The sequence below is a fragment of the Perissodus microlepis genome, chromosome 16 (assembly GCF_051167445.1).
Source record: "Perissodus microlepis isolate ML-2025 ecotype Zambia chromosome 16, ASM5116744v1, whole genome shotgun sequence".
NCBI classification, from domain to species: domain Eukaryota; kingdom Metazoa; phylum Chordata; class Actinopteri; order Cichliformes; family Cichlidae; genus Perissodus; species Perissodus microlepis.
Window position 1 is genome coordinate 34,061,383 of NC_140476.1, and position 23,590 is coordinate 34,084,972.

At 41.8% G+C, this 23,590-nt stretch overlaps 2 protein-coding genes across 3 annotated transcripts in view; both read left to right on the plus strand.

The window, feature by feature from the left end:
* The window catches only part of parp4 (poly (ADP-ribose) polymerase family, member 4), a 37,334-nt gene extending 21,243 nt beyond the window's left edge, over positions 1 to 16,091 (plus strand). For both annotated transcript variants that reach the window (XM_084954947.1, XM_084954948.1), the window contains exons 26-35: positions 3,813 to 3,893; positions 4,026 to 4,106; positions 7,647 to 7,742; positions 7,836 to 7,967; positions 8,199 to 8,252; positions 8,566 to 9,809; positions 9,899 to 9,968; positions 11,272 to 11,374; positions 12,585 to 12,717; positions 12,951 to 16,091. In XM_084954947.1, the coding sequence (XP_084811073.1) occupies positions 3,813 to 3,893; positions 4,026 to 4,106; positions 7,647 to 7,742; positions 7,836 to 7,967; positions 8,199 to 8,252; positions 8,566 to 9,809; positions 9,899 to 9,968; positions 11,272 to 11,374; positions 12,585 to 12,717; positions 12,951 to 13,158 (2,202 nt within the window). In that variant the 3' untranslated portion in view covers positions 13,159 to 16,091. The remainder of the gene's footprint in view (positions 1 to 3,812; positions 3,894 to 4,025; positions 4,107 to 7,646; positions 7,743 to 7,835; positions 7,968 to 8,198; positions 8,253 to 8,565; positions 9,810 to 9,898; positions 9,969 to 11,271; positions 11,375 to 12,584; positions 12,718 to 12,950) is intronic.
* Positions 16,092 to 17,394: 1,303 nt separating this feature from the next.
* LOC146371282 (trace amine-associated receptor 13c-like) lies at positions 17,395 to 18,732 on the plus strand. Its single transcript, XM_084907816.1, has 2 exons — positions 17,395 to 17,567; positions 17,913 to 18,732. The coding sequence occupies exons 1-2, from the start codon at positions 17,395 to 17,397 to the stop codon at positions 18,730 to 18,732; spliced, it is 993 nt and encodes a 330-aa protein (XP_084763942.1).
* Positions 18,733 to 23,590: the final 4,858 nt, after the last annotated feature.

Sequence of the window (23,590 nt, forward strand, 5' to 3'; positions counted from 1 at the left end):
GCGTGCGTGTCCATAGTTCAACTGAGACGGTGTCCTTCGCCCTGCCAGGCTAAGTAAACAGTCTACCAGCCAACCCAGGTGGCCTTGCATAGAGTGGGAAGAACAGTCAAAACAGTCGTTATCAGGGTGTTTTTGTTCGGCTCCAGCCTTTAGACATAAGTTGTAACGGCCACCATTTTCTTTCAAGGTTTGAGTCCAAGGTTTATTTTTTAGCACCTGACGGCTCTTTTTTTTCTTAAATGCACAAACCTCCACCTCTGGTCTTGCCGGAGTCATCTGCTAGCCTGTCGGCTCGGTGTGTGTAGCGTCCTGCTAACTCAATAGCATATTGTCCGGGCAGCTGTTGTTCAACCTGTTGGAGTTGTGAATCCAAATGGCCAGAAGGTCTTGTCTGCTGTAGGTCAGCAACGCACAGCAATTCTGGATGAATAATCCGGTCAAAAATAGATTAAAACAACCCGCTAAATAGCAGATTCTGGAGGGACACTGAGCCTCGTGTTGTTCACGCGCCACCATCTTGGTCTTGGCCCATTTAGAAATGTACAAAGTACGTTTTACTGCTGCTAAAAATGTCCATGTAACAAGTGAGAATATGATCGCAGTGTTGTGATTTGCTGTGTGGCAGATGGGATTGGACCCAAACGCAGGACTCACAGACACCAGGGTGAACTAAAAGAGGCAGCTTTATCTTGGCTAAAGTGGAAACACTGACGTCGGACCAGGACTGTCAAAATAAAACAGGAAACACACAGAGCGAAACTCAGACTCAGGACACATAAGCTTAACAAGGAGACTTTTTTGTTGGTTTGTTTGTTTTTATGAGATGTTTTGATTTGATAAGTATCTGAGGCTGAGACCCCGATACTGTAAAACATGATTGTTGGGCTTCATTTCTGTATCCAACTGTAGTTTTAAGATTAGCTGTTTACTAGCTAATGTTGTTCATGAGACTCATCTCACCTTGGTAATGTAAATATAATATGGCCAATATATTAAAGTTATCATTTTCACCATTATTACTTATTACAGCAGAGAACTTGAACTCTGTGTCAAACACTGAGCTTCAGTAAAAATTCAAGTTGCATTTATTTGTATTTCCTGTCACCTTAAATCTTCACTCAAGGACAAGTATCTGTGACAGTGTATATACAGATGTATCATATATATATAAGAGACAAACATTGTTCTTTTAATATGTTGGCATTACTAAATTTGGCTCAATGCTTACATACATGTGTAAAAAGCAAATGTACGAGCTGTGATAACTGTGTCTGATAGAATGAAGAGTAGACTGATATATGAAATATTCCTTTATTGGGTGAGAAAATCAGACCATGTCATAACTGCTTTAAGTCACACAGAATAGATATCAGAGCCTTAAACAGGCTGACTTCTGCTAAATGGGTCAAACTGGGCAGAAAGTCTACAAACACATAACATCCTTATAGAATATGATGTAACACTATAGATCAACTTAGCTCAGAATATATAAAGCATATAAACAATTACAGCAATATGATGCAACAAACACAGCAGCTACTGATCCAAAATACTCAAAGCTTCATAGAACTGAAACAAACATTTATTTTTAGCTCCATTCTGCTGCTGATACAGACTTTAGGTTTCTGAACATTAAACTTGTTGCTGCCTTTCATAGTGTGTAACTTGAAGGCCCTGAGTACTTTCTCCCACACTGAAAACACTGGATGATCACATTATTTGAACATTACCTAATAAGACTGATTCAGGACAGACAGTTATGTTAAACTTTCCTAGCAGTCCTTCACAAACAGGGAACAGTCTGTCTATTCTCTCCATCTGTCAGCTGCTGCTGGCTCTTCCTCCTCCTCTTCCTCACACACTGCTGAGTTTGTCCTGGTGGATCATCAGGGGTGCAAAGCCTCACAGATGATGTGCAGCAGTGGGTCCCTCAGTCTGTCCTCACTCTGGACACTTGCAGTCGTCACACATGGAAATCAAATGTGTGATAAGCTGCAGGATTCAAACACAAGTGTAACTTATAAACACATGTTCATACTTTTATTCCACAATCAGAGAGAAAGAAACAGAGAGAGAGTGCAGGACAGACAGACAGGTGACAGTCTCAGGTGTACACACTGCTACACAACAGCACCAGAGAAGGAGGATTTAGTGTTTGTGTTATTACGAGTGCTGAACAAGAAGAGTTCCAGATGGTCCAGTGGACACATGTGTGACTGCTGTGATTAAAGCATCTTTCTTTCAGCTTAACGAGTGAACCGTCAGCTCGTTCAAACACACGTTAAAGTCCGTTTGGCTCGACACCACCGAACAGAGGCAGCAATATAACACAGCTGACATTAACAGTGCAGTGAATCCTGCTTGTGCCGTGATATTCAGGACTGCAAACCGAGCAGCATCACTGACTTTCAGCTTGTTGTGTTTGTGGATATATGACTGACTTTAATTATCCACAAAATCATCACATTCTCTGTAAGATGAAGGTCGACTATTGAACGGCGCATATTTTAAAGGCTTTAAAACCAAGTTAGTACAAACATCACTAATGGCACATATCTTTGCTGACATGTGGCCAACAGCAATGTTTAATGTTCTTCATTATTAAGCATTCGCACATAAATAAGTGACATAAGCTGTGTCCCAAAACGTAGGCTGCATCCTCCTGAGGCTGCATTTGTAGACCTTTTACCATCACAGCGGCGCAGCAAAGGCTGTCCGAATTCGTAGACCCCTCTGAATCCGGCCGACAAATGCGTCCTCCTTTTCCCCAGATTTCAAGAATGGGTCGGGTGTATCCTTCGTGGCCTGCCATATCCCAGAATTCATAGCGCGGCCCAGCCAATTCCAGTTTCCAACAATGGCTTAACACTGTAGTGTTTGCTGTACAGGGTATCGAGGAATGCTCAGACCTCTGCATTGGAGAGACCAAACAGCAACTTCATAACGCACGCCACAACACAGAAGAGCCACCTCCACAGGACAAGACTCAGCAGTCCATCTGCATCTTAAGGATAAAGGTCACTCTTTCGAGGATGCCAATGTTCACATTTTGGACAGAGAGGACAGATGGTTTGAAAGAGGAGTGAAAGAAGCATCTATGTCCACTGTGAGCGACCATCTTTGAACAGAGGGCGGGGCTTACGACACCAACTCTCTGCCATCTATAATCCAGTTTTGAGATCCTCCCCAGACGCCTTAACGCCCACTCACATCCTGGGCCATCTGACCTCAGGAATTCGCTTGATAAGGTGGGGCCAGGTTTCACAGTGAGCTCACCTGAAACTCTGGCTGATTGGGACCCACACCCAGTTTCACACCTTGGCTCAGGCGATTAGAGGATCATCAGGGGGTCCTTTGTCCCTCTGTGGGGGGATACTCCCACTAGGTTTATATCTGGGACTCTCCACCATTTGACCTTAGAACTGAAGAAGCTTCTTGGATGAGAGGTGAAACGTCTTCAAGTAACTTAAAGAAGTCCAGACGCTTTTCTTTCCAAGCTCCTTAGACTACGATGACCTGGATGACTGAGAACCTTCACAGACATTGGAAGTGGATCTTTAACTTATTTCCAGTACCTAATTTCACTCTGTCACTATTCTATGGTCAGTAATGCTTTGGTTTAAACTTCAGGCATGGTTATATTTCTACCAGCTGAACAGTAACTGCGAGTGGCCTGAGGGGAACAACAAATGAGTTAACACTAATCTGCATCAGTGTGACTGCTGACTGCAGTCTCTGGCTTTTTGACCTGATTAAAGAGTTACAGTACAACACCGTTAGACAATAATGATAATGCCGTTGTTTTAACACAGGCGACTCTCCTGGGAAATCTGAGTGGTCAGGAGCTCAAAACAGTGGTGTCAACCAGCGAGCTGCAGAAAACCAAGGGCACAGTAAGAACTCGCACACTGACACTCAACAGTACCTGCTGTGTGCGCATACATCTCACTTGTTAAGCCTGCAATCCTCACGCAGGCTGACTGTCATCACAGGACAGTGAGGTAATTGTTATGTCATGTGTTTAGTTTCTTCACAAGCTCACCGCGAGGGCCGTCATCAGGGATTATGAAGACGGGAACCTGGACACCAGTGAAGCTGAACACGAGGTACTTTGCAGATAAGTGAGACCAAAGATTGAAATTTGCATCCCAGTAGTTGTTGTTGTTTTATTGTTCTTCAAATTTTTCTTCCAGTTCAGTTTGGTTTCAAAATCCTTATTACAATAAATACAGCTGTGGTCAAAGGTTTACTTACACTCATCATGGACATTATTCTCGTACTATTTCGTACTACATTGTGAACTGTTAATCATTTCTTATAGCATATTTTAGTGATGATAGCACTGATTAGATTGACCAGTAGAAGAACAGAAAAGAACTCAGTGAAGAAGAATTGTAGATTTAGACACATTGGGAAGGTCTCTTGCAGCCATTTCTAAACAACTACAGATTCCAGCATCATCAGTGCAGGTGAACATTATTATTCAGATGTATCACGACTCTGCCAAGGTCTGGAAGAAGACACAACCCCTCAGATGAGAGGAAGTTTGTAAGGATGTTCAGGAACGACCCAACAAAGCTCAAGCCTGCCATAAACTGGAAATGATGTCCGATTCAGTAATTTAGGTCAGGATCGGACCGATACTGTATATTGGATTGGTCCCTAGTAGAACGTACATATATTTGTTTAGAAATGTAGAGAGTTAAAGTAAAAAGTAGTCAGAAAATAAACTGCTGATAAACTAGTACTTAGAGCAGGGCGATGTGACCAAAAATATTTATCACCATATACACTTGAAAATTTGCAATAACGATGTAACTGACGATATAATTGACACGAGACAAAACACTTTACAACTCCTCAACTTTATTAGTGCAAAAAACCCCATCAATGTATTTTCACTTAAACAAGCAGCTGTTTTTTATCTGCATTAAAGTTTTATAAAAATGTAACAGTGCAAATGCAAGTTCCTCGCTGACAGTTTAACCAAAAGGCATTTCCAGTGGAAACTGGCCGACATATCCTCAGCATAACCATGTATAACATCCACAACACTTAAAAAGAGGTTAAACACACACAACACGGTAACATTATGTTGAAGCACAGTACGTATCACTCCGCGAGGCTCCTGCCTATGATAGCCGTAATGCTCTGACCAGTGTTGCCAACTTAGCAACTTTGTCACTATATTTAGCGAGTTTTCAGACCCCCTTAGTGACTTTTTTTCTAAAAAGTGACTAGCGACAAATCTGGTGACTTTTCTGTTGTTATTGGAGACTTATTTATGACGACAGATGATGTGCAGATTGATCGATTCCTCCGATACCAGTCGTTTATGTTCTAGAATCGATTCTCATATTAAAATATCAATATTTTAGTAATTTAGAGTAAATTTGTAGTTTATCATTAACAGGAACACAGTGGAAAGAAACTATAACATTTGGATTGTCTATGTTTGGAAGGAACTATTTTCTCTTCCGCCTTTCATAGTCATGTGTGAAACACGGCTGTATAAATGTGTTGCAGCCGCTGGCGTGCGCACTCACAACAATGGCTGAGTGTAAACGGAGTCATGTGTGGACGTATTTTACCTCCACAAACAGCCGAGACGTGGTTTGCGATATATGTGGCAAGAAAGTGAGATGTTGTGGCAACACCACTGACCTCGTCAAACACCTCAGAGTAAATCACATCACAGAATATGACGAGCGTATGTTGAGATGAAGAGGAGGAGAGGGACAGGTGCTGCTAGGGCGAGACAGCCGTCTCTCACAGAGTCCTTTAGTGCTGCAGGCAGGCAAGGTGTTCAAATAGCACAACTTCAGTTTTTTATTTCTATATGATGAACTCTGCATCATTAAGTGATAAGAACAAGTAATCTGATGTCCTGTACTCATTATGATGCTGTAATTTGAGATACAATAAATAAAATACGTTTTTGTACAAAGTATCGGATCAGTATCGTCGATATCACCCTGAATATTACTTGGTATGGGATCGGAAAGGAAATCAGTGGTATCGCACATCACTAATGACCACTTTTTGACCACCGCTCTTCTCAACAAGCAGCGGTGCTGCCGTGGGCACCTCGCCCATACCAAAGCGCTCACGGGCGGAGGATAGTCCTCCCCCGCTGCTATCAGGGCAGGAGACGTTCACACCTGTGCGTCCAAACTGTAAATGAATCGCGCATGAGCGAAGCCGCTGCTCCCGCTCTGACTGTAACGCAGTCAGCTCTTCTTTTACTGTTATGCTGTTTTGTGGATCACAAGGTTTAAAACTACTTATAAACACACACACACACACACACACACTGTAACTCCACCAGAGTGCCTATTTCGGGTCACTTTTGCCGGTCGAAGCCCGGGTAAAGGAGCAGGGTTGGAACTGTGACATAAAAAAAACAATAATTGCTAAAAGAAATTTAATTTGTAGTTCTAAATAAATTTTTGGAAGGACATTTTTTACTCACTTTATGTCCACGATGTTATTTCTCTCTCCAACACCGTAGGTTACAATTACATTAGCATTATGCAAATTAAGTGATGACGTCATTTGGCAACTTCTAGCGACTTTTAGGACAGCCAATAACGATTGTCCTTACTGAGGAGTTGGCAACACTGGCTCCAACAATCCATCAAGCGGTGCGGCTTCGTAGCTCAGCAAAGTCGTACTGAAACATTTGACAGATTTTCGAGCGCCGTGTACATAAAATCGTTTCGAGGTCAGTAAACACAGCCAGAGTTCATACATAAGGACACGGGATTATAAGGGGCACTGTCGACTTTCAGAAAAATCAAAGGATTGATTTTAAGTGTGCCGTATTTTCCAAACAACACGGTAATAACGACGGCCCGCTAGCATGCGCTACCAAAAATAGTGCTTTGTTGTGTATCTGACGAAAGGTAAACCAGTTCCACACCAGTGAAGCTGCAGCATTTTTACAAACCAGTTCAGGTTCATCTGTTTCATTTAACGATCCACTTTCGCCGCCATGCTTCTTCCGCCATGTGCGTATGAAAACAAAGGCACTGCGCATGCGCGTTTTACCCGTATTCTATTGCCATATTTCATTTTCTTATCATTGCCCAACATTATACCGGTGTTGCCGTGAACGGTATGATATGTCCAGCCCTACTAGTACTGATACCTAAAAATCGTACTTCAATACAGTAACAAAGTATTTGTACTTACTTACTTCCCACCTTAGCATTTGGGGGATATTATTACATGACGGATCAGCCGGTACTTGGCCATGGACCCACCAGGTGCCCGTCATGGTCCTGTCAGGAATAAGGCAGCCATTATAAGTGGCTGTATCTGTACAACAGCTTATCTCTGGCCTAAATGATGTCAAGCAGCAGGACAATGATCCCATTCGTTCCCACTGCTGTCCAAACTGACAGAAGTTGGGATGAGATTTTCTGTAGTGATGCAGCTGAAGGACCACCATAGCAGCAACGTGACCAGTGAGCTAGTTAATCTCAATGCAGAAAGGGCTTAGGCTCTCTAGTTAACAGTGCTGGGATTGTTTAACAATACATTCATCATGGATCTCTTCAGAGGTGACTACAGGCTGATTGTTAGCATACCTGGGTGGGCTGTGACGGAGAAACTCTGGAAACTGACATTTTTTACTTTTACAGGGTAAGAAAGCAGAGTTGAAGTCCTTCATCATCGAGTTAAGCAAAGAGTTTTCCATCCTGTCTCAGTTTACCAGCTTCGTGGCCATTGAGGAACGGGTTTGTCAAATCAGCCTTTTTTCACATTTACAGTTTGTCTTCCATTCTTTTAGCTTTTTTATCAAATATTTATTTAATTGATCGTATTTTTAGGACTCAGAGCAACCACAGCCTGGTTTTACAGACATCCCCAAGCTGATTGCAGAGGAAGATGTGGACTTCCTTCCCTACATTAACTGGATTTCTCCCGAGGATGATGAAGACCTCATAGAGGAAGAGTCTTTGGTATGAATTTTTTAAACTGTTGTTCATACATGACTAGTCCTCATGCGCATAAACTGGAGCTGTAGTTTTGCCAAAGATTTTGTTTCAGCGGCCGAGGGAGCAACACATCTGTGTTCCTGTCCTTTACTAAACATGTGATCATCATGTTATTGATCGTACTGACTGTATTGCTGCTGCAATCTTCACAAATGCTGACATTTATGATTTCATGCTTTTGTCTTCCTGCTGCAGGAGGAGGAAGATTACTATGATTATATGGAGTGTCGCTCTCTTTGTTCATTCATGGTTAGTCCCCGTACACTGAGACGCTGATGCTGCACATTCAGTAAAACAAATTCAAGAAATGTAACAAATATATGGAACAATAATCAATTCAGTTCAATTTCAGAAATATCTAAATGGGCATGTAGCAGATGTCCTGCAGTGCAACAAACTATGTGATTCTTTTGTTGAGTTAATGTTGATGTAGAACTTTTCTTATATTGTGAAACCTGTCAAAAGACATTACCAACAGTATCTCTGATAGAATTCATCTCAACACATTTAGAGGTTTGTAGAGTTGGAGTTTAAATTTCTGCTTATTTCTCTCCTTTCATAGAGTCCCGACTACTCTCCTCCAGCTCCACCTCCTCCTTTTAAGGAGCGTGCTTCAGACGATGTTCCCCACCTTTCTTTTCTTGGACACTCGGCTCCACCTCCTTCTTTTATGAAGCGTGCTTCAGACGATGTTCCCCACCTTTCTTTTTCTAGACCCCCAGCTCCACCTCCTTCTTTTAAGGAGCGTGCTTCAGAGGATGTTTCAGGACTTATTCCACAACGTTTACCCCCTCAACTGTTCCGCCCTTTTTCATTTTGTCGTGACTATCCTCTTAGTCAATCCATGGATTCATTTTCATTTGGCATTTCATCATCATCAGACAGTCAGGCAGTGAAGGACATCGATATTCAAATTCGGAGCTGTAGCACTCAGATTAGCAGGCCACCACTCCACACTCAAGGTTACACTTCAGCGATGAGTAATCAGGTACAGAGTGCACTTGATTCTGTGTCTGATGAGGAAGAACAGAGTTCATCTGAGTATGTTGAAGGCGTTTCTTACAGGGTTGGGAGAGGAGACTTTATGTCTGTAAAATACGAAGACAGAGAAGCAGCCAGACGTCGGTCTTTCAGGCCAGATTCTTGTAGTTCTTTCTTTAAAGTTAAACAACTTTGTGAGATGTCAGCTCCATTGGATTTGCCTCCCGAATTGTGCGGCCTCAGCACAGATGGGAGTCTCCCTGACACTGCTCCTGCAGCAGTACCGTCTCAGATGGTTGTTGAATCTGATGAAACAACTTCTCTGCTTGTTGCACAGACTGTCAGAGACAGAGGGCCACTGGAAGGTAAGTTTACTTCCAGTGGCTTTCACTCTCAATTAGGTAGCTCAAGCTCCACCTATGATGGTGCTCCGGGTTCTACAGTGGTTCCTGTGACGTCAGCTCCATCAGATTTAGAGCACCAACCAAAACCTGACTTGTGCTTACGATCATTAAGGCGGGCAAGGAGAAGATCCTCTTATTTTGCGTCCTCTTTACCTCCCACCCGTTCCGACAGTGATGTTCCTGTAGGCCCTGCAAGGGCTCCTGAGATGGCCGCTCACGTTCATCACAGAAGAATGGCTCCCTCTTATAGTTTACCCAAAGTTAATAGTGCATCACAACCTCACCATGAACTTGAAGCTCAGAGCAATGCACCACAACCTTATGTAATAGCAAGTGTTCGACAAAGAACGCCCGTCATATCTTTCGTCGCTGGCCATCAGAATCTCCCGACTAACCCTCTCCTGCGTCATCAGTCAGCTGCGTGAGTCCCTGAACATTTCTACACACACTCTGTTTGTTAACTATGAGAAGTGTTTGTCTAACAGATGGAAATGACTGTATGTTAACTAGACTGAATGCAGCAGAATCTCCTGAAGCGCTGAAGCTCAAATGGATGAAGATCTTCCAGATGCAACATTCAGTGAGCTTTTTGTGGTTTTATAGTCTTGGGTTCACTTAAGCAAACATAGCTGTTTGTCACTCGGACAAAGCAACAGCTTCCTTTGGCTCTCTGACAGGTTAAAACTGCGAAGGAAGCTTAATTTTTTTACTGAATCACTTGTTAACATCTGTTTTATTTCTATGGGACTTGTCATTGTTAGGGTCATGGGTGGGTGGAGCCTATTCCAGCTGTCATGGGGCGAAAGGCGGAGTACACCCTGGAGAGACTGCTAGTGTATTGCAAGGCTAACACAGAGAATTTAACCTCCTAGGACCTGGCGTCCACATATGTGGCATCATATTTTGGGTTGTCTAGACCAAAATACTAAATTTTGGTAAAAACAAAGAATCATATAATTCTTTGTTTTTACATTCATCAGGTTCAAGCAGCCCAAATAACGAGAAGAGAAATTGCCGTGTAAGAGTTCGGGTCTTACGAGGTTAAACATAACTGTCAGGTTAGGCTCAGACTAGGGTTTTAGTCTATGTGATATATTAACAGAGCACGCAAACATCCGTTGTTTTGAAACTTTAAGCTACATTTCAGAGTTTTATGATAGGAATATGTAAAGAAAGCTTCCAGTGATGCCCCTCAGCCTCCTTGTAGACACACCTGTCGTATCAATTTGAAAATTCTACCTCACCTTGTTCTCAACTCGTCACATTCACAAGATTTCCAGAAAACTTGACCTCCAACCTTTACCTTATACTAAAGGCCACTGGTATTCAAACTGGTCTGAGATTTGTAGTGGCTGCACCTGTTTTTGAGTTACTGCATTCACAAGCTCAAGTGTCCATGCTGCCCACCTGCCCAGCAGGGTGGAGACGGTACCCCATCACTCTTTTACAGCCGAGGGGTGAAAATCATTTTGACGCAGAAAGAATCGCAGCTAATGATGAGTCTGGGATCATAATGGGCATATAAACAAGACCTTGCTATCACGTTTACCCAGAATGCAGTTTTTCAAATGGTATCCAGTTAATTATCAGAAAACAGATAAAACATCCACGTTTCTGTCAATCTACATCACAGATATTAAACTGGTAATATATGTCATGACAGTGATGCTCAAAGTTGGTCATAGAGTTAAAAGTGTTTTATCGTAGTGAACGTTAGCTCCTGTGCTTTGGTAGAGTTAGCAAGGCTCAAAAAAGCTGGACAGAATTATTAAAATGACCAAGGACAAAACTGTAACCCACACCTTTGTACTGTGACTGCATGCAACTGGAAAAAATGTAAATGTCACTTTGATATAATGGCGTTATTTTTATGCGTGTTGTAGGAAGGGTACTGGGAACTAACCACAGAGCTGGGGGAACTACTTAATGTCAACGTGGACCTGTTTGCCAACGTGTTCCTGAAGAACAAAGGCATCCATTCTCTCGGTGAGAGCTCGTTCAATTCTGTTCTGGAGGTGGAAAAACTAGCTTTGTACTTTCAAGTTTTATGAAAGTTAACAAGTATGTACGCTTACTTGGGATCATGTTAACAATGCATATAAAATGTGACTCACATCCACCAAGGTCTTTAAGGTCAACTTAAGATTTATTGGTGGAAAATTGACAAAAAGCCTCGAATAACTTAGAAACTACAGTTCTTACATGTGTGTTTTGTTAAAGTATATAAAGTGCCATATAAAGATTTACAGCATCATGTTACATTTGAGGTCTGACCTAAGTAGTGCTAAACAGTAAAAAGAAATGATACATATCCAGTATATCCACATAAATAAAACCTAATTCTTTGCATTTGTTTTTATGGCACTTCTTAAAGTTTACAAAGAACAGAAAACAAAGTGGTTCCAAACAAAAGCCGATGCTGTTCCTTTAAATAAAGCCCAGAGACTGATGGGTGGACAGATTTGTGCTCTGAGTGCTTCTTGTTTTTCAAGTTATTGTAAGTTTACTAAAAACATAAATTTACTTAGTTTTATAATTATTATGAGCTCACACTTAACACTTTACCTCGATGTCTGTAAGAAAAGTTTTGCAATAACCATTTTATACCAACACGTTCTCACTCCCAAAGCGCAACATTTTGCGCTAAGTGACAAATCATCGAGATATTACGCTTCCGATCACTCAACACTATATTACGAGATCGGAAAAATGAGGAACCACGAGAACCATTTGGAATGAATCTACACGTTTGTTTTTCTCCAATCGCTTTGGAAAACACGATCCAACATCATTAAAGTGCTGGTTATGGTTTGGGATAAGGTTAGGGCTGGAATAACCCGGTGCGTAGCATAAGAACACGGAAGGTCACCTGTCACATTCCTCAGGAACGTCCGGGACATGACAATTCGTATATTACGACTCGGAAGTGAGAACGGGCTGTTTATATGCAGTTTTCTAGGAGCTCAGATGTTAATTAACCTTATTTTTCATTATTTCTTTAAAGAAATCAGGCACATGTTAAACCTGTAGATTATTCCCCAGTGCGACACTTAAATGGGCAGCTGTTGTTTGAGATTGATTCATTATGTTGATTCTGTTCGTCTGGACGTTGTGTCTGGCCTGGTAAGAACACTTCGGTTATAAAAGTACCATTTTGTGATTTACTTTGGGATCTTTTTTGCATGTGCGTTTGAAGGCGTGACAGCCCACGCAGATATCCTGAGGCTGGTGGCGACTCTTCTGGTTCTGCAGCTGATGAAAGTGGACAAATTGGAAGAAGGCAAACTGCTCCGCACCCTGTTCTGTCTGGAAGAAGCTTCTCAGTCCAGGTCTGTCCAACACAGGATGCACAACAGCTTAGAGTAAAATCTCTCTGCAGTTGTTACAAATCAGCTGAAATTAAGCTTGAAAAACATTTTGTACAAAATGTGCTTTGATATATTAATGAAGCTTATTTCACTATGCCTTGCATGACTTTAGAAATGCAGTTAGGTCTGGAAATATTTGCACAACGACGGTTTTAACAAGTTTGTTCACTACTGTGACTGTCTTTTTCATTCAGGCCTGAACGATGGGAGCAGGTGAAGAAGGCGGTGGACTGGGTTTGCTGGGCTGACCGACAGTACCCCTGTGTCTATTGTCGGCTAGAGTTTGGTTTGAGCTGGGAGTCCGCCACCCGTCAGCTACTGGGTTATGAAAGCCTCCCTCCCTTCTCGCCTCTCTGTGGTCTTGATCTACAGAGGACAACGGCCCCAGTACTGGTCCAGTGAGAAGATGCTGTGGACACCGTGTAGCCTTTCAGAGGGGATTACAGTAGCTTTAGATATGCTTGTAGATGAATATGCATGTATTCCTTTGCCTTTTAAGAAGAATTGTGTACTCTGTGTGTTTATACATGTATGTATAATCTCAGATGTCCTCTGCTGTAATCTAATTTCTCAAATGTTACAAATACAGGCCATTTACACGGAGCATTTACTGTATATAGAGCAGTTGTTTTGTCATCTCTGAAGTTTGCCCGAAAAGCAAACTGGTGTTTAATCCAGGTCAGGTGGTAGAATGTACTTAATTTGAGACACAAGTTGTTGTTTTTTTTTATTGCATAACACAGTATCCGTTTTTTAAAACACTTCATAGCTGTTGGTGTTGGTGGCAACAGTTGTTGTTTTGTGCAGTGGGATAATGGTGGAGGGTAAATACCTCTGATGCTGGAGGACCAATGTTGACTCTCCAGTGATTGGGTAGCAGAATGTAGGAGTCTCCCCTGGTTACGGGCATCAGCCAGGTTTGTGTCCTCAGATGAACGTTGTAACGGGATTTTATAGTCAGTCAGTGACTTGATACTTATTTACATGTAACAAGGGTTGTTGTTAATAAATTGCTACTCTATGACCTGTTTGTGCCGGTGCTTTACCTTGCTGCCTTTTACAGCTTCTGCCGTGTTAAGTTGTATGCTGAGGGAGGCTGAAGAAATTGAATACATGCAAAGGGTGCCAGGTCTGAGGGTCTCGGGATCTTATCACTGCTTTTTGAAGATGAAGTGGTTTTCTTAGGTTCACCAAGCTATCACATCCAGCTGACACCAAGATGGTTATAGTAAGGAGCTCAGTCATTTAGGAAGGGGTGAGAGAGGTGTTGACTGGCATGAAAACCATCACTATGTTCAGGCCGTCCCATCTGTGCTGAGAACAGAGGCAATGAGTTGAATGTGTTTTTCAACAGATTGAAATGCTCACCTCCCTCCTGATTTACCTGTAGTCATCCTTCAGTCCATGCCACTCTCTCTCCACTTTGCACCTCAGGCTACGTCTACACTAATCCGGATAAATTTGAAAACGGCGTTTTCGTCTAAAACACTCCGCGTCCACACTATCATTTTCAAAGAGTTGTGCATCCACACTGAAACGACCTAAAATGCTTACATTCCAGTCCTGCTCATGCATGTAAAGTAGGAAGACTCGACCCGCCTCATTTCTGTCTGCCGTTTATTTTCTTTCCGGCTCTTTGAAAATTGTGGCAAAATGTGGAGGAAAAGCACCGAGTTTTTTAAATGGACTAACAATGAGGTGGAGTTGTTGCTGCGAGGAACACAAAAGCACAACGTTGCAAAAGCGAGTGAGAGTTAAAGAATTTGAAGAAAAGCTCTCTGGAGCACGTACAGACTGATATTAGTCTTTGATAGGGCTGTCAAACCTGAGAGCAAACAGAACAACTGCTGCTCCGCTGTCTTAGTTTAATTGGTCACATGACTGCATCATATAACTAAAATGCGTCATCTTTCCAAAAGTCTGCGGTTACGCTGTCCACACCGCCACGTGAAAACAGCGTTTTCAATTGTTTCGGCTTTTTCAAAAAGCTCCGTTTTCCTTGACCGAAAACGCCGTCTCAGTGTGGAGTGAAGGCCAAAACGGAGACAAAAAGATACGTTTTCAAACGAAAACGTGTTAGTGTGGACATTCCCATAGCCTCCTGTGAGTCCTGACACCCCTCCCCCCACCTGTCACTTTCACTCATGTCCAGGCTCATGAAGACTGGATCAGAAGGCGAGCACTGTGAGCGAAATCATGCCAACTCTCCTGCGTGATAAGCTGACAGCAATGAATGTGGATGCTTGTCTTGTGTCCTGGATTGTTGAGTATGTGACAGGAAAGTCACAGTATGTGCGTCTTCTTTATTGTGTGTCTAATAAGGTGACCAACAACACAGGGGCACCCCTTCCTCTTCACCATCTACACCACAGATTTCAGCCACTGCACAGAGTCCTGCCACCTTCAGAACAGGAAACACTTGACCCCTGTTTCAATCCAGCGGGTCGATGTGGACATTGTGGAGGGCTATAAATACCTCGGAGTACACACTGATAATAAACTGGACTGGTCAAAAACACCACTGCACTTTACAGGAAGGGCCAGAGTCGTCTCTATTTTCTGAGGCAACGAAGGCTTAGACGTTTTCAACTGAACTTTGCTCACCACTTCCCACAACCACCCTGACTCTCCTTTCCCTGTGTTTGAGTGCCCTAGACCGCTGATTCTTGAACCACAGTTTTCCTGCTGACCCAGCCAGTTTAAGCTCATGTCTGCCTGGTGTGGAGTTTCATAGTCCATGTTAGATGTGTTTAATACTCTAGCTTGTGTCCCGATCCGTGATTGAGGTGTGAGACAAACGACTACTGGTCCAAGTGCGTCAAAACAATGATTTTATTAAACACGTGTGGAAAGATACACAGCTCTATATTGTCAATACAGATCTTCCGTCAAAACATACTTTCAGCATGGTTTTATTATGTCAGGGTTAAGCTAGATGTCTTTCACCTTTACCCTAGAAATTATACTTCATGTGTATGTGTATGTAAGCGTGTTAGGCCTTCATTCACAGCATGCAGGTCATTTCATCAATATATCAGTTCGGACATAGCGCTGGACGACGCTTTTAACCTTCCTTAGACTGTATGCTCAACTCTATCATAAGCACAAATGCAATGTGCGTAATAACCTGATTGAAACTGTATGTTTAATAAATGGAATAAATGACACTGCTCAAAGCTAAATAAAAAGATGTAAAAGAATCAACCTGATATAAAATGATATAATCCCCACACTGGAGCATTCACAGTTCATTTGCTCGAATCCGGTTTCATAGCCTTAGTTCTTGGTCATTGTGTTGTACTTTGTTTCTGTAAATAAAATCTTCTAATCACTAAGCTCTGCTTTTGGTTTCATTTCTCACTGCTGGCTACCGAGCCCTGACACCCCCAAGGCAAGTGTTCCAGATGGGAGCCCACAAATCCAACACAGATGGGTCCAGTTGTCCAGTATGTTTATTTTCCAAAGAAACAGCAAATCGAGCTATTTCTTACCATGTCAAAACAGCATCCCAGTAAAGGAAAGCTTCAGCTCTCAAGGTTGCTCAGTGACAAACTCTTCCAAGTCTGGAACATATGATAGGTTGTTTGATAAAGTGGGAGACACAAACAGATGAAAAAGGTTTTTACTCCATAAAAGAGCTGGCCTTCCTCAAAATAGCTGAAAAGCATTTCTACCAGGATGAAACAAATAGTTGGGTAGCTCCGCAACCTTTTCATTCTCCAAGACCACGACTCCCCAACAACAGACAGCAAGCCAGTCACCCGCTTGCTTCACTCAGTCGAATGCTGAAGAATTGACCTGGAATGAGACAACAGTTTATGCAATGTATATCAACAACAGCCTTCTGGGTGTCCTTGTGCGGTTTTGCAAGGATCGAGTGGTAGCTACTGCTGATATCAAAGATATTTTAGTTCTCTAGTGAAAAGACACTAAAAAAGAAGAGCTTTGTGCAGTACTTTTGGTATTTATATTTGTAATTGAGCTATATCAGACCTATTTCTTTTATTTTGTAACTTTGTAATATATTGTATTATTTAATTTGTTCAGTCTGTTACTGTTCTTTTTCTCTTGGAGCAACTGTAACAACATTATTTACTTCGGGATTAATAAAGTTTTCTGATTTTGATTCTGATTGAGAAGAGAACTGTTACTCCTTCACATCAAAAGGAACCCAGTGAAATGGGTCAGACATCTGGATATGATGCTTCTTGGACACTTGGACGAGGTGTTCGGGGAATGTTTATCACAAGACCCTGTGGTAGACCCATGACATGCTGGTGACATTATGTCTTTGGAGCCCAGAAAAAGAAGGATAGGTGGCTGGACAGGAGGCATAGGCATCCCTTCTTAGACTGGTGCTCCCGAAATCCAGGAGAAACAGCAGGAAATGAAATGATGTATCGGTGGAATGGGTGTGTTTTTATTTTTGCCAAGCTGTGAAACATAAGTAAATCTCAGGACGTGCTATCATGTGCATTTCCAGTGGAAGCGTTAGAGAATATCGCACAAGAGATTTTCTGGGGTGTGGTGGATGGAGAAAAGGAGTAGGAGGAGTAAGGTAAGTCACATTACACGGATAGCTTTAGTCAGAAAGGTGCCAGTGTTCAGCAGCTTTCATCTTCTTTTCCCTTTCTGCTCATGGAGAACGTGTATGGACAACAATTCTGCTTTCCACAGCTCCTCAACACCTCCTGTAGGAAGCCGCTGCAACATCACAGTCAGACCATTTTTCTGCACATTCTGCTTTCCTGCATCTCTCTGCTCACAGTGACTCTCAACGTCCTGGTCATCATCTCTATCTCCCACTTCAGGTGTTAAAGTAAACTTTACTGTAATATATTGTGTTTGACTTGAGCATACTTGGATTAGCTACAGAGTACTCTTCACATTTGGCCTTTACTAAACTGTAATAGCTCTCTTTTAGAAAGGAACAGCTGATGTGATAAATGTTTGTACTATTTAACTGAAATGATTTTATATTCTGACCTCCTCCTCTCAGAATGATGTGGAAACTAGAGATTTGCCCTACTTTGTTGCACTGGATTGTTTATTGTATGTTGTTTTACTTTCAGAACAGGTGCATTACTGTAGCATTCCACCTGCTGCAGGTTTATTAATATTATGTTACATCTTTCTTTCTGTTTTTTTCTTCTCAGGCAGCTTCACAACCAAACCAACCTCTTCCTCCTCTCTCTCGCTGTCTCAGACTTCCTTGTTGGCCTCCTGCTGATGCCGCCTCGAATCCTCCTTTTAGGGGGCTGCTGGTTTTTGGGCACCTTCATGTGTGGACTGTTTTACTATGCCTCTTTTGTTCTCACATCTGCCTCAGTAGGAAACATGGTGCTTATTTCATTTGACCGGTATGTAGCTATTTGTGACCCCTTGTCCTACCCCACCACAGTTACTGAGAGAAAAGTCCAAATCAGTGTCTGTCTGTGTTGGGCCTGTTCACTGCTGTATAACGGCACAATACTAAACAACTTTCTGAAGCAGCCAGACAGATATAATTCTTGTGACGGGGAATGCATAGTTGTAATTAATTTCATAACTGGTGCTTTTGATGTCGTAGTTACCTTCATCGGCCCCACTGCTGTGATTATATTTCTGTACATGAGAGTATTTCTGGTGGCTGTGTCTCAGGCTCAGGCTATGAGATCTCATGTTGCCTTTGTTACTTCAAAGGGTTCAGTTCACGTTGCCATTAAGAAGTCTGAGAGAAAAGCAGCTACAACTATTGGTGTTGTTGTGGCTGTGTTTCTGATGTGTTTCTGTCCTTACTTTTATCCCTCTCTCGCAGGGCAGGACACATCAACCAGTGTGGAATTTTCAGTGTTTGGGGTCTGGTTACTTTATTGTAATTCCTGTCTAAATCCACTTATCTATGCATTTTTCTATCCCTGGTTTAGGAAGACTGTTAAACTGATAGTTACATTGCAGATTTTGCAGCCTGACTCTTGTGATGCCAACATACTGTAGAATTAAAATCCTATCACTCCTCAGTTAGTCAAATACACTGTAAAGACCAAAGGTCAAAATGTGAAAAAATAAGTTGATATCTGACATCTTCTTCAGCTGTTAATGAAAAATTGCATCAATTATTTGTAATAATGTATTAATATTGATTATTACCAGCTGTAATAAACAATAATAATCAAGAATTCATCAAGATCCTTTAACTTCTTCATGAAAAATGCACATGCATACTCCAGAGTCACTATGAAGACTTGTGTCTCATCTTCATTCACTCCACTCTCGTCAAAGAACCTTTTTATTTTGTAGATGGTTCCTTAGCTATTACAAATGGTTCTTTAAAGAACAAAAGGTTCTTCATCCTTAGCTATCTAAGTTTGATGGTCTAAAATGACATAAATATTTATTCACTATAACGAGGCTGTGAATTATACTGTGTGTTTTGTTTGTGTGCATGTGTGTGCAAAGGGGGAGGGCGGGTTACCTGGTGATTACCCTTTAAGAGCAGATGGTAGGAAACTGAATATTCAAATACTTGCTTAAAAATATACTGGTGGCAGGGGTGGAGGCCAAAGCCTAAAGAACCCCCCCCCCCCCCACACACACACACACCCCTAACCCAGCAAACCCATTGATCACAAATAATGTGGTAATAGAATATGAAATTTATTATCAAGACGTTTATGAATATGGTGAGTTAACAAACAGTAGACACAATGCACACATTCAAATACTGTACTTTAGTTTTAAGTTTTAATACAGTATTACTATTTTCTGCTTCAAGGCATTACTTTTGAGATTATTATATATTAGAAAATATAGCATAATGATAATACTAGTTATTGTAAACTTTACAAACCACCCAGCAGTATGTAAAGTCAAATTATAAAATACAAGTAAATAACAATTGCACAACAGAATGTCAATGAGTTTTGACAAAGCGCACTGCTTAGGTAAATGATCTGAGTACTTGTTCATCACTGAGCAATTTGTTAATATGTGTTTTTAACCCAAATGACAGGGAGAGAGAGAGACGTCAGAACACGTTGTACTATGGCAACCTCCCGGGAGCGGACGGAGGGGGTCAGTCGTTGGGATGCGCATGCGCAGACAGATCGCGCGAGCGGTAGTGATGTGCGATACCACTGATTTCCTTTCCGATCCGATACCAAGTAATATTCAGGGTGGTATCAACGATACTGATCCGATACTTTGTACAAAAACTTATTTTATTTATTGCATCTCAAATTACAGCATCATAATGATTACAGGACATCAGATTACTTGTTCTTATCACTTAATGATGCAGAGTTCATCATATAGAAATAAAAAACTGAAGTTGTTATTTGAACTATTTGCTATTTGAACACATTGCCCTCCTGCAGCACTAAAGGACTCTGTGAGAGACGTCTGTCTCGCCCTAGCAGCACCTGTCCCTCTCCTCCTCTTCATCTCAACATACGCTCGTCATATTCTGTGATATGATTTACTCTGAGGTGTTGGACAAGGTTAGTGATGTTGCCACAACCATACATGCCAACCCTCCTGATTTTTCTGGGAGAATCCAGAATTTCTCCCGATTTTCCACCCAGACAACAAAATTGAAAAACCATATTGCAGAATTCATAGCGCGGCCCAGCCAATTCCAGTTTCCAACAATGGCGGCAGCGACTTAGTTTCAATATTACTCTTATTTCTCTTTCTGGGTCGCAAAAAGACTTTTAACATATTTTCAGGTGAGAATGTAGCTGTGTAAACTTCAAATATCTGAGCCGACACATCGTCTTCAAACCCCCGCGGTCTTTCGCTACTCGGGTTAAACATCAAGTCACTTTGATAACTTAAAAATGTTATTGTTTGGCTTTTTCAGTGTTTTATTTGTTCGTGAGTAAATCGGCTTGGCTGATATTAAAGTTATTAGATTAAATTAAATTTAACTTTATTAGTCCCTCGGGAGGGTTCCTCCGGGGCTTTCACACAGCTGAATAAACGTCAAACAGAAAACTAATTAAACAAAGTGTGAGACGGTCGAGAGTTTACGTCAGCGCCCGGTTATATTTGAGATAGCAAGGAGCAGACGGCAGAGTTTCACTGCACCGAGGGAGCTCGTGCCGTACTACCCGGCTTTCTGTAGACCGCGAAGGCCGGGTCCTCAGGTGGAAGCAGCCTCTGAATTTGGACACCCCCGCTGTTTCCGGGCCGGCCAATAATAACGGTGACATTTAACGTATTTTATCCGATAAATAAACACTGTAAAATGTATTTATCACCCCCCCCCCCCAACAGCCCTTTTGAATGTCTTCCTAATTCTGAGGTAGAAACTGAAGATAGTCAGATTAACAGTATTTTGTCTCTATCTGCCATTCTGCAGTTCGTCTCATGTAAACAATAACGTGGCCACAGCCTGACGTGAAAAAAGGCACATACCTTTGACGCTGCGTGATGAACTCTGTATTCCTCGTCCACACGTAAACGCAAAAAAGGAGTTTTAAAAAATCTCAGTTTTCGGTGATTCGAAACGCCGTTTACGTGGACGAAACAGCTGCGTTTTCAAAAATACCCGTGTAGGTGTGGACGCAGCGTCAAAGAGTTAGTAGTTTATTTTATTACTACCTGTAATTTTTTGCAGATTACTTATATTTGCTTAATTGTTTACTAAATTTTTGAGGTGAGAAATAAACCGCAAACGAGCAAAATATGGGCGTGTGTGGTTGGAGGATGTGTTTGTGCGTGTGCGTGCGCACGTGCACGCGGGGGGCGCGAACATTTTTCCTGTAAAAAGTTTGGGAACCACTGCATTAAGCCAAGAAGAGGTCATTATACTAACAGGAGGTATAAAAGCCGGGTCAAAGTTCAGCACGTGGTTAAAGTTTGTAATCCAGCCGGGGTGTAAATATCACTCAGCAGCCAGTCGTAGAGCTGAAGCAGGCAGCATCAACATATAAATCTACCCGGCTTAAATCACAAGAGCACCTCTGACCGAAAAGCTGTAGATTTTTCTCGTTTGCACAAATTAATTCAGATTCACACTAATTCTGTTCACAGCTCCAACAAAATGAGGAAGAGGAGGGGGAAACACAATTAGATTGAATTACAATTGGATGGAAGTCGAGGACAAGAAGAAGGAAGCTTAGGATGAGGAGGAAGAGAAGCAGCAGGAGCATCTTTAGGGATCTCTGTGATGTCATTGAGGTTTGTTTCGTTAATATGGTCCTCTCACAAAGAAAGATGACTTGTTTTAGTTCACCTACTTCCTGTATTAAGTAGTGATGTGCAAAATGTTGTGGAAAACCACAGAGCAGCACGTATAGTAGGGCATCTGCAGGTAAATGAACATCAGATCTCTCAGACTAAAATCTGTATTATACTTTTAGTCTTAAGAACATATGTTGTATATTTATCACCCCTATGATAAAACCCATGTCAGCCATTGGTTTATGGACTTTGTATTTTGAAGCCTCAACATTTGCTTTATTGCTGTTGCTATGTTGGGACCATATTAGGATGAGGGATCAGAATCTGGAGTCGTGCACACTACTGTTTCATTTAGTGTGTATCCATAAGATTTATACAGCTGATCCAAGTTGTGCCTTGAAAACAAAGGACATGAAACTTACCTTACATAACGCTGAAGTTCATTGATAATTTTAATCAAAAACTTGTTGTTGAAATATTTTTACTGAACATGCAAACATCTGCTGATGACAATGTGTTGATTTAATGGTCTGTTATGTCTGTGAAGGTTCTCAGTCATCCAGGTCATCGTAGTCAAAGGAGCTTGCAAAGAAAAGCGTCTGGACTTCTTTAAGTTTACTTGAAGACGTTTCACCTCTCATCCGAGAAGCTTCTTCAGTTCTAAGGTCAAATGGTGGAGAGTCCCAGATATAAACCTAGTGGGAGTATCCCCCCACAGAGGGACAAAAGGACCCCCTGATGATCCTCTAATCGCCTGAGCCAAGGTGTGAAACTGGGTGTGGGTCCCAATCAGCCAGAGTTTCGGGTGTGTTCATTGTGAAACCTGGCCCCACCTTATCATGCGAATTCCTGAGGTCAGATGGCCCAGGATGTGAGTGGGCGTTAAGGCGTCTGGGAAGGGATCTCAAAACTGGATTATAGATGGCAGAGAGTTGGTGTCGTAAACCCCCGCCTCTGTTCAAAGATGGTCGCTCACAGTGGACATAGATGGCTTCTTTCACTCCTCTTTCAAACCATCTGTCCTCTCTGTCCAAAATGTGAACATTGGCATCCTCGAAAGAGTGTCCTTTATCCTTAAGATGCAGATGGACTGCTGAGTCTTGTCCTGTGGAGGTGGCTCTTCTGTGTTGTGCCATGCGCTTGTGAAGTGGCTGTTTGGTCTCTCCAATGTAGAGGTCTGGGCATTCCTCGCTGCACTGTACAGCATACACCACATTGTTAAGTCTGTGTTTTGGCGTTTTGTCTTTCGGGTGAACCAGTTTTTGTCTGAGCGTGTTGCTGGGTCTGAAATGCACCGGGATGTCATGCTTGGAGAAAACTCTCCTAAGTTGGTCTGTTATGAAGCTTTTGCTATTTCTAATGTGTTTTTATCACTTTCTGGTGTTTTATTAATTAAACAATACATGTATTAATTGTTGTGTTATCTATAGATATAGTATTTATATATATTTATTTATAATTTAGTAAAGATATTGAATTATTACTGTTTAAATGACTAATATGTGACATGTGTTAGTAGTGATGTTGTGCTAAGGGTTAAAATGCCTTTTTGTCTTTTGGTAACTACGAAATGGCAATAAACCATTAATATATGTCTATGCTGTGCTCGTATTTATTTTACGAGCACATAAAGCTCATAAAGAACCATTTTAAAAAAGGTTCTTTGAAA

Excerpts from the sequence above, each read along its gene's own strand:
- LOC146371282 (XM_084907816.1), top strand. The coding sequence starts at position 17,395 with ATGGAGAACGTGTATGGACAACAATTCTGCTTTCCACAGCTCCTCAAC. Across the intron at positions 17,568-17,912 it reads ATCTCTATCTCCCACTTCAG|GCAGCTTCACAACCAAACCA; the intron begins GTGTTAAAGTAA and ends TTTTCTTCTCAG.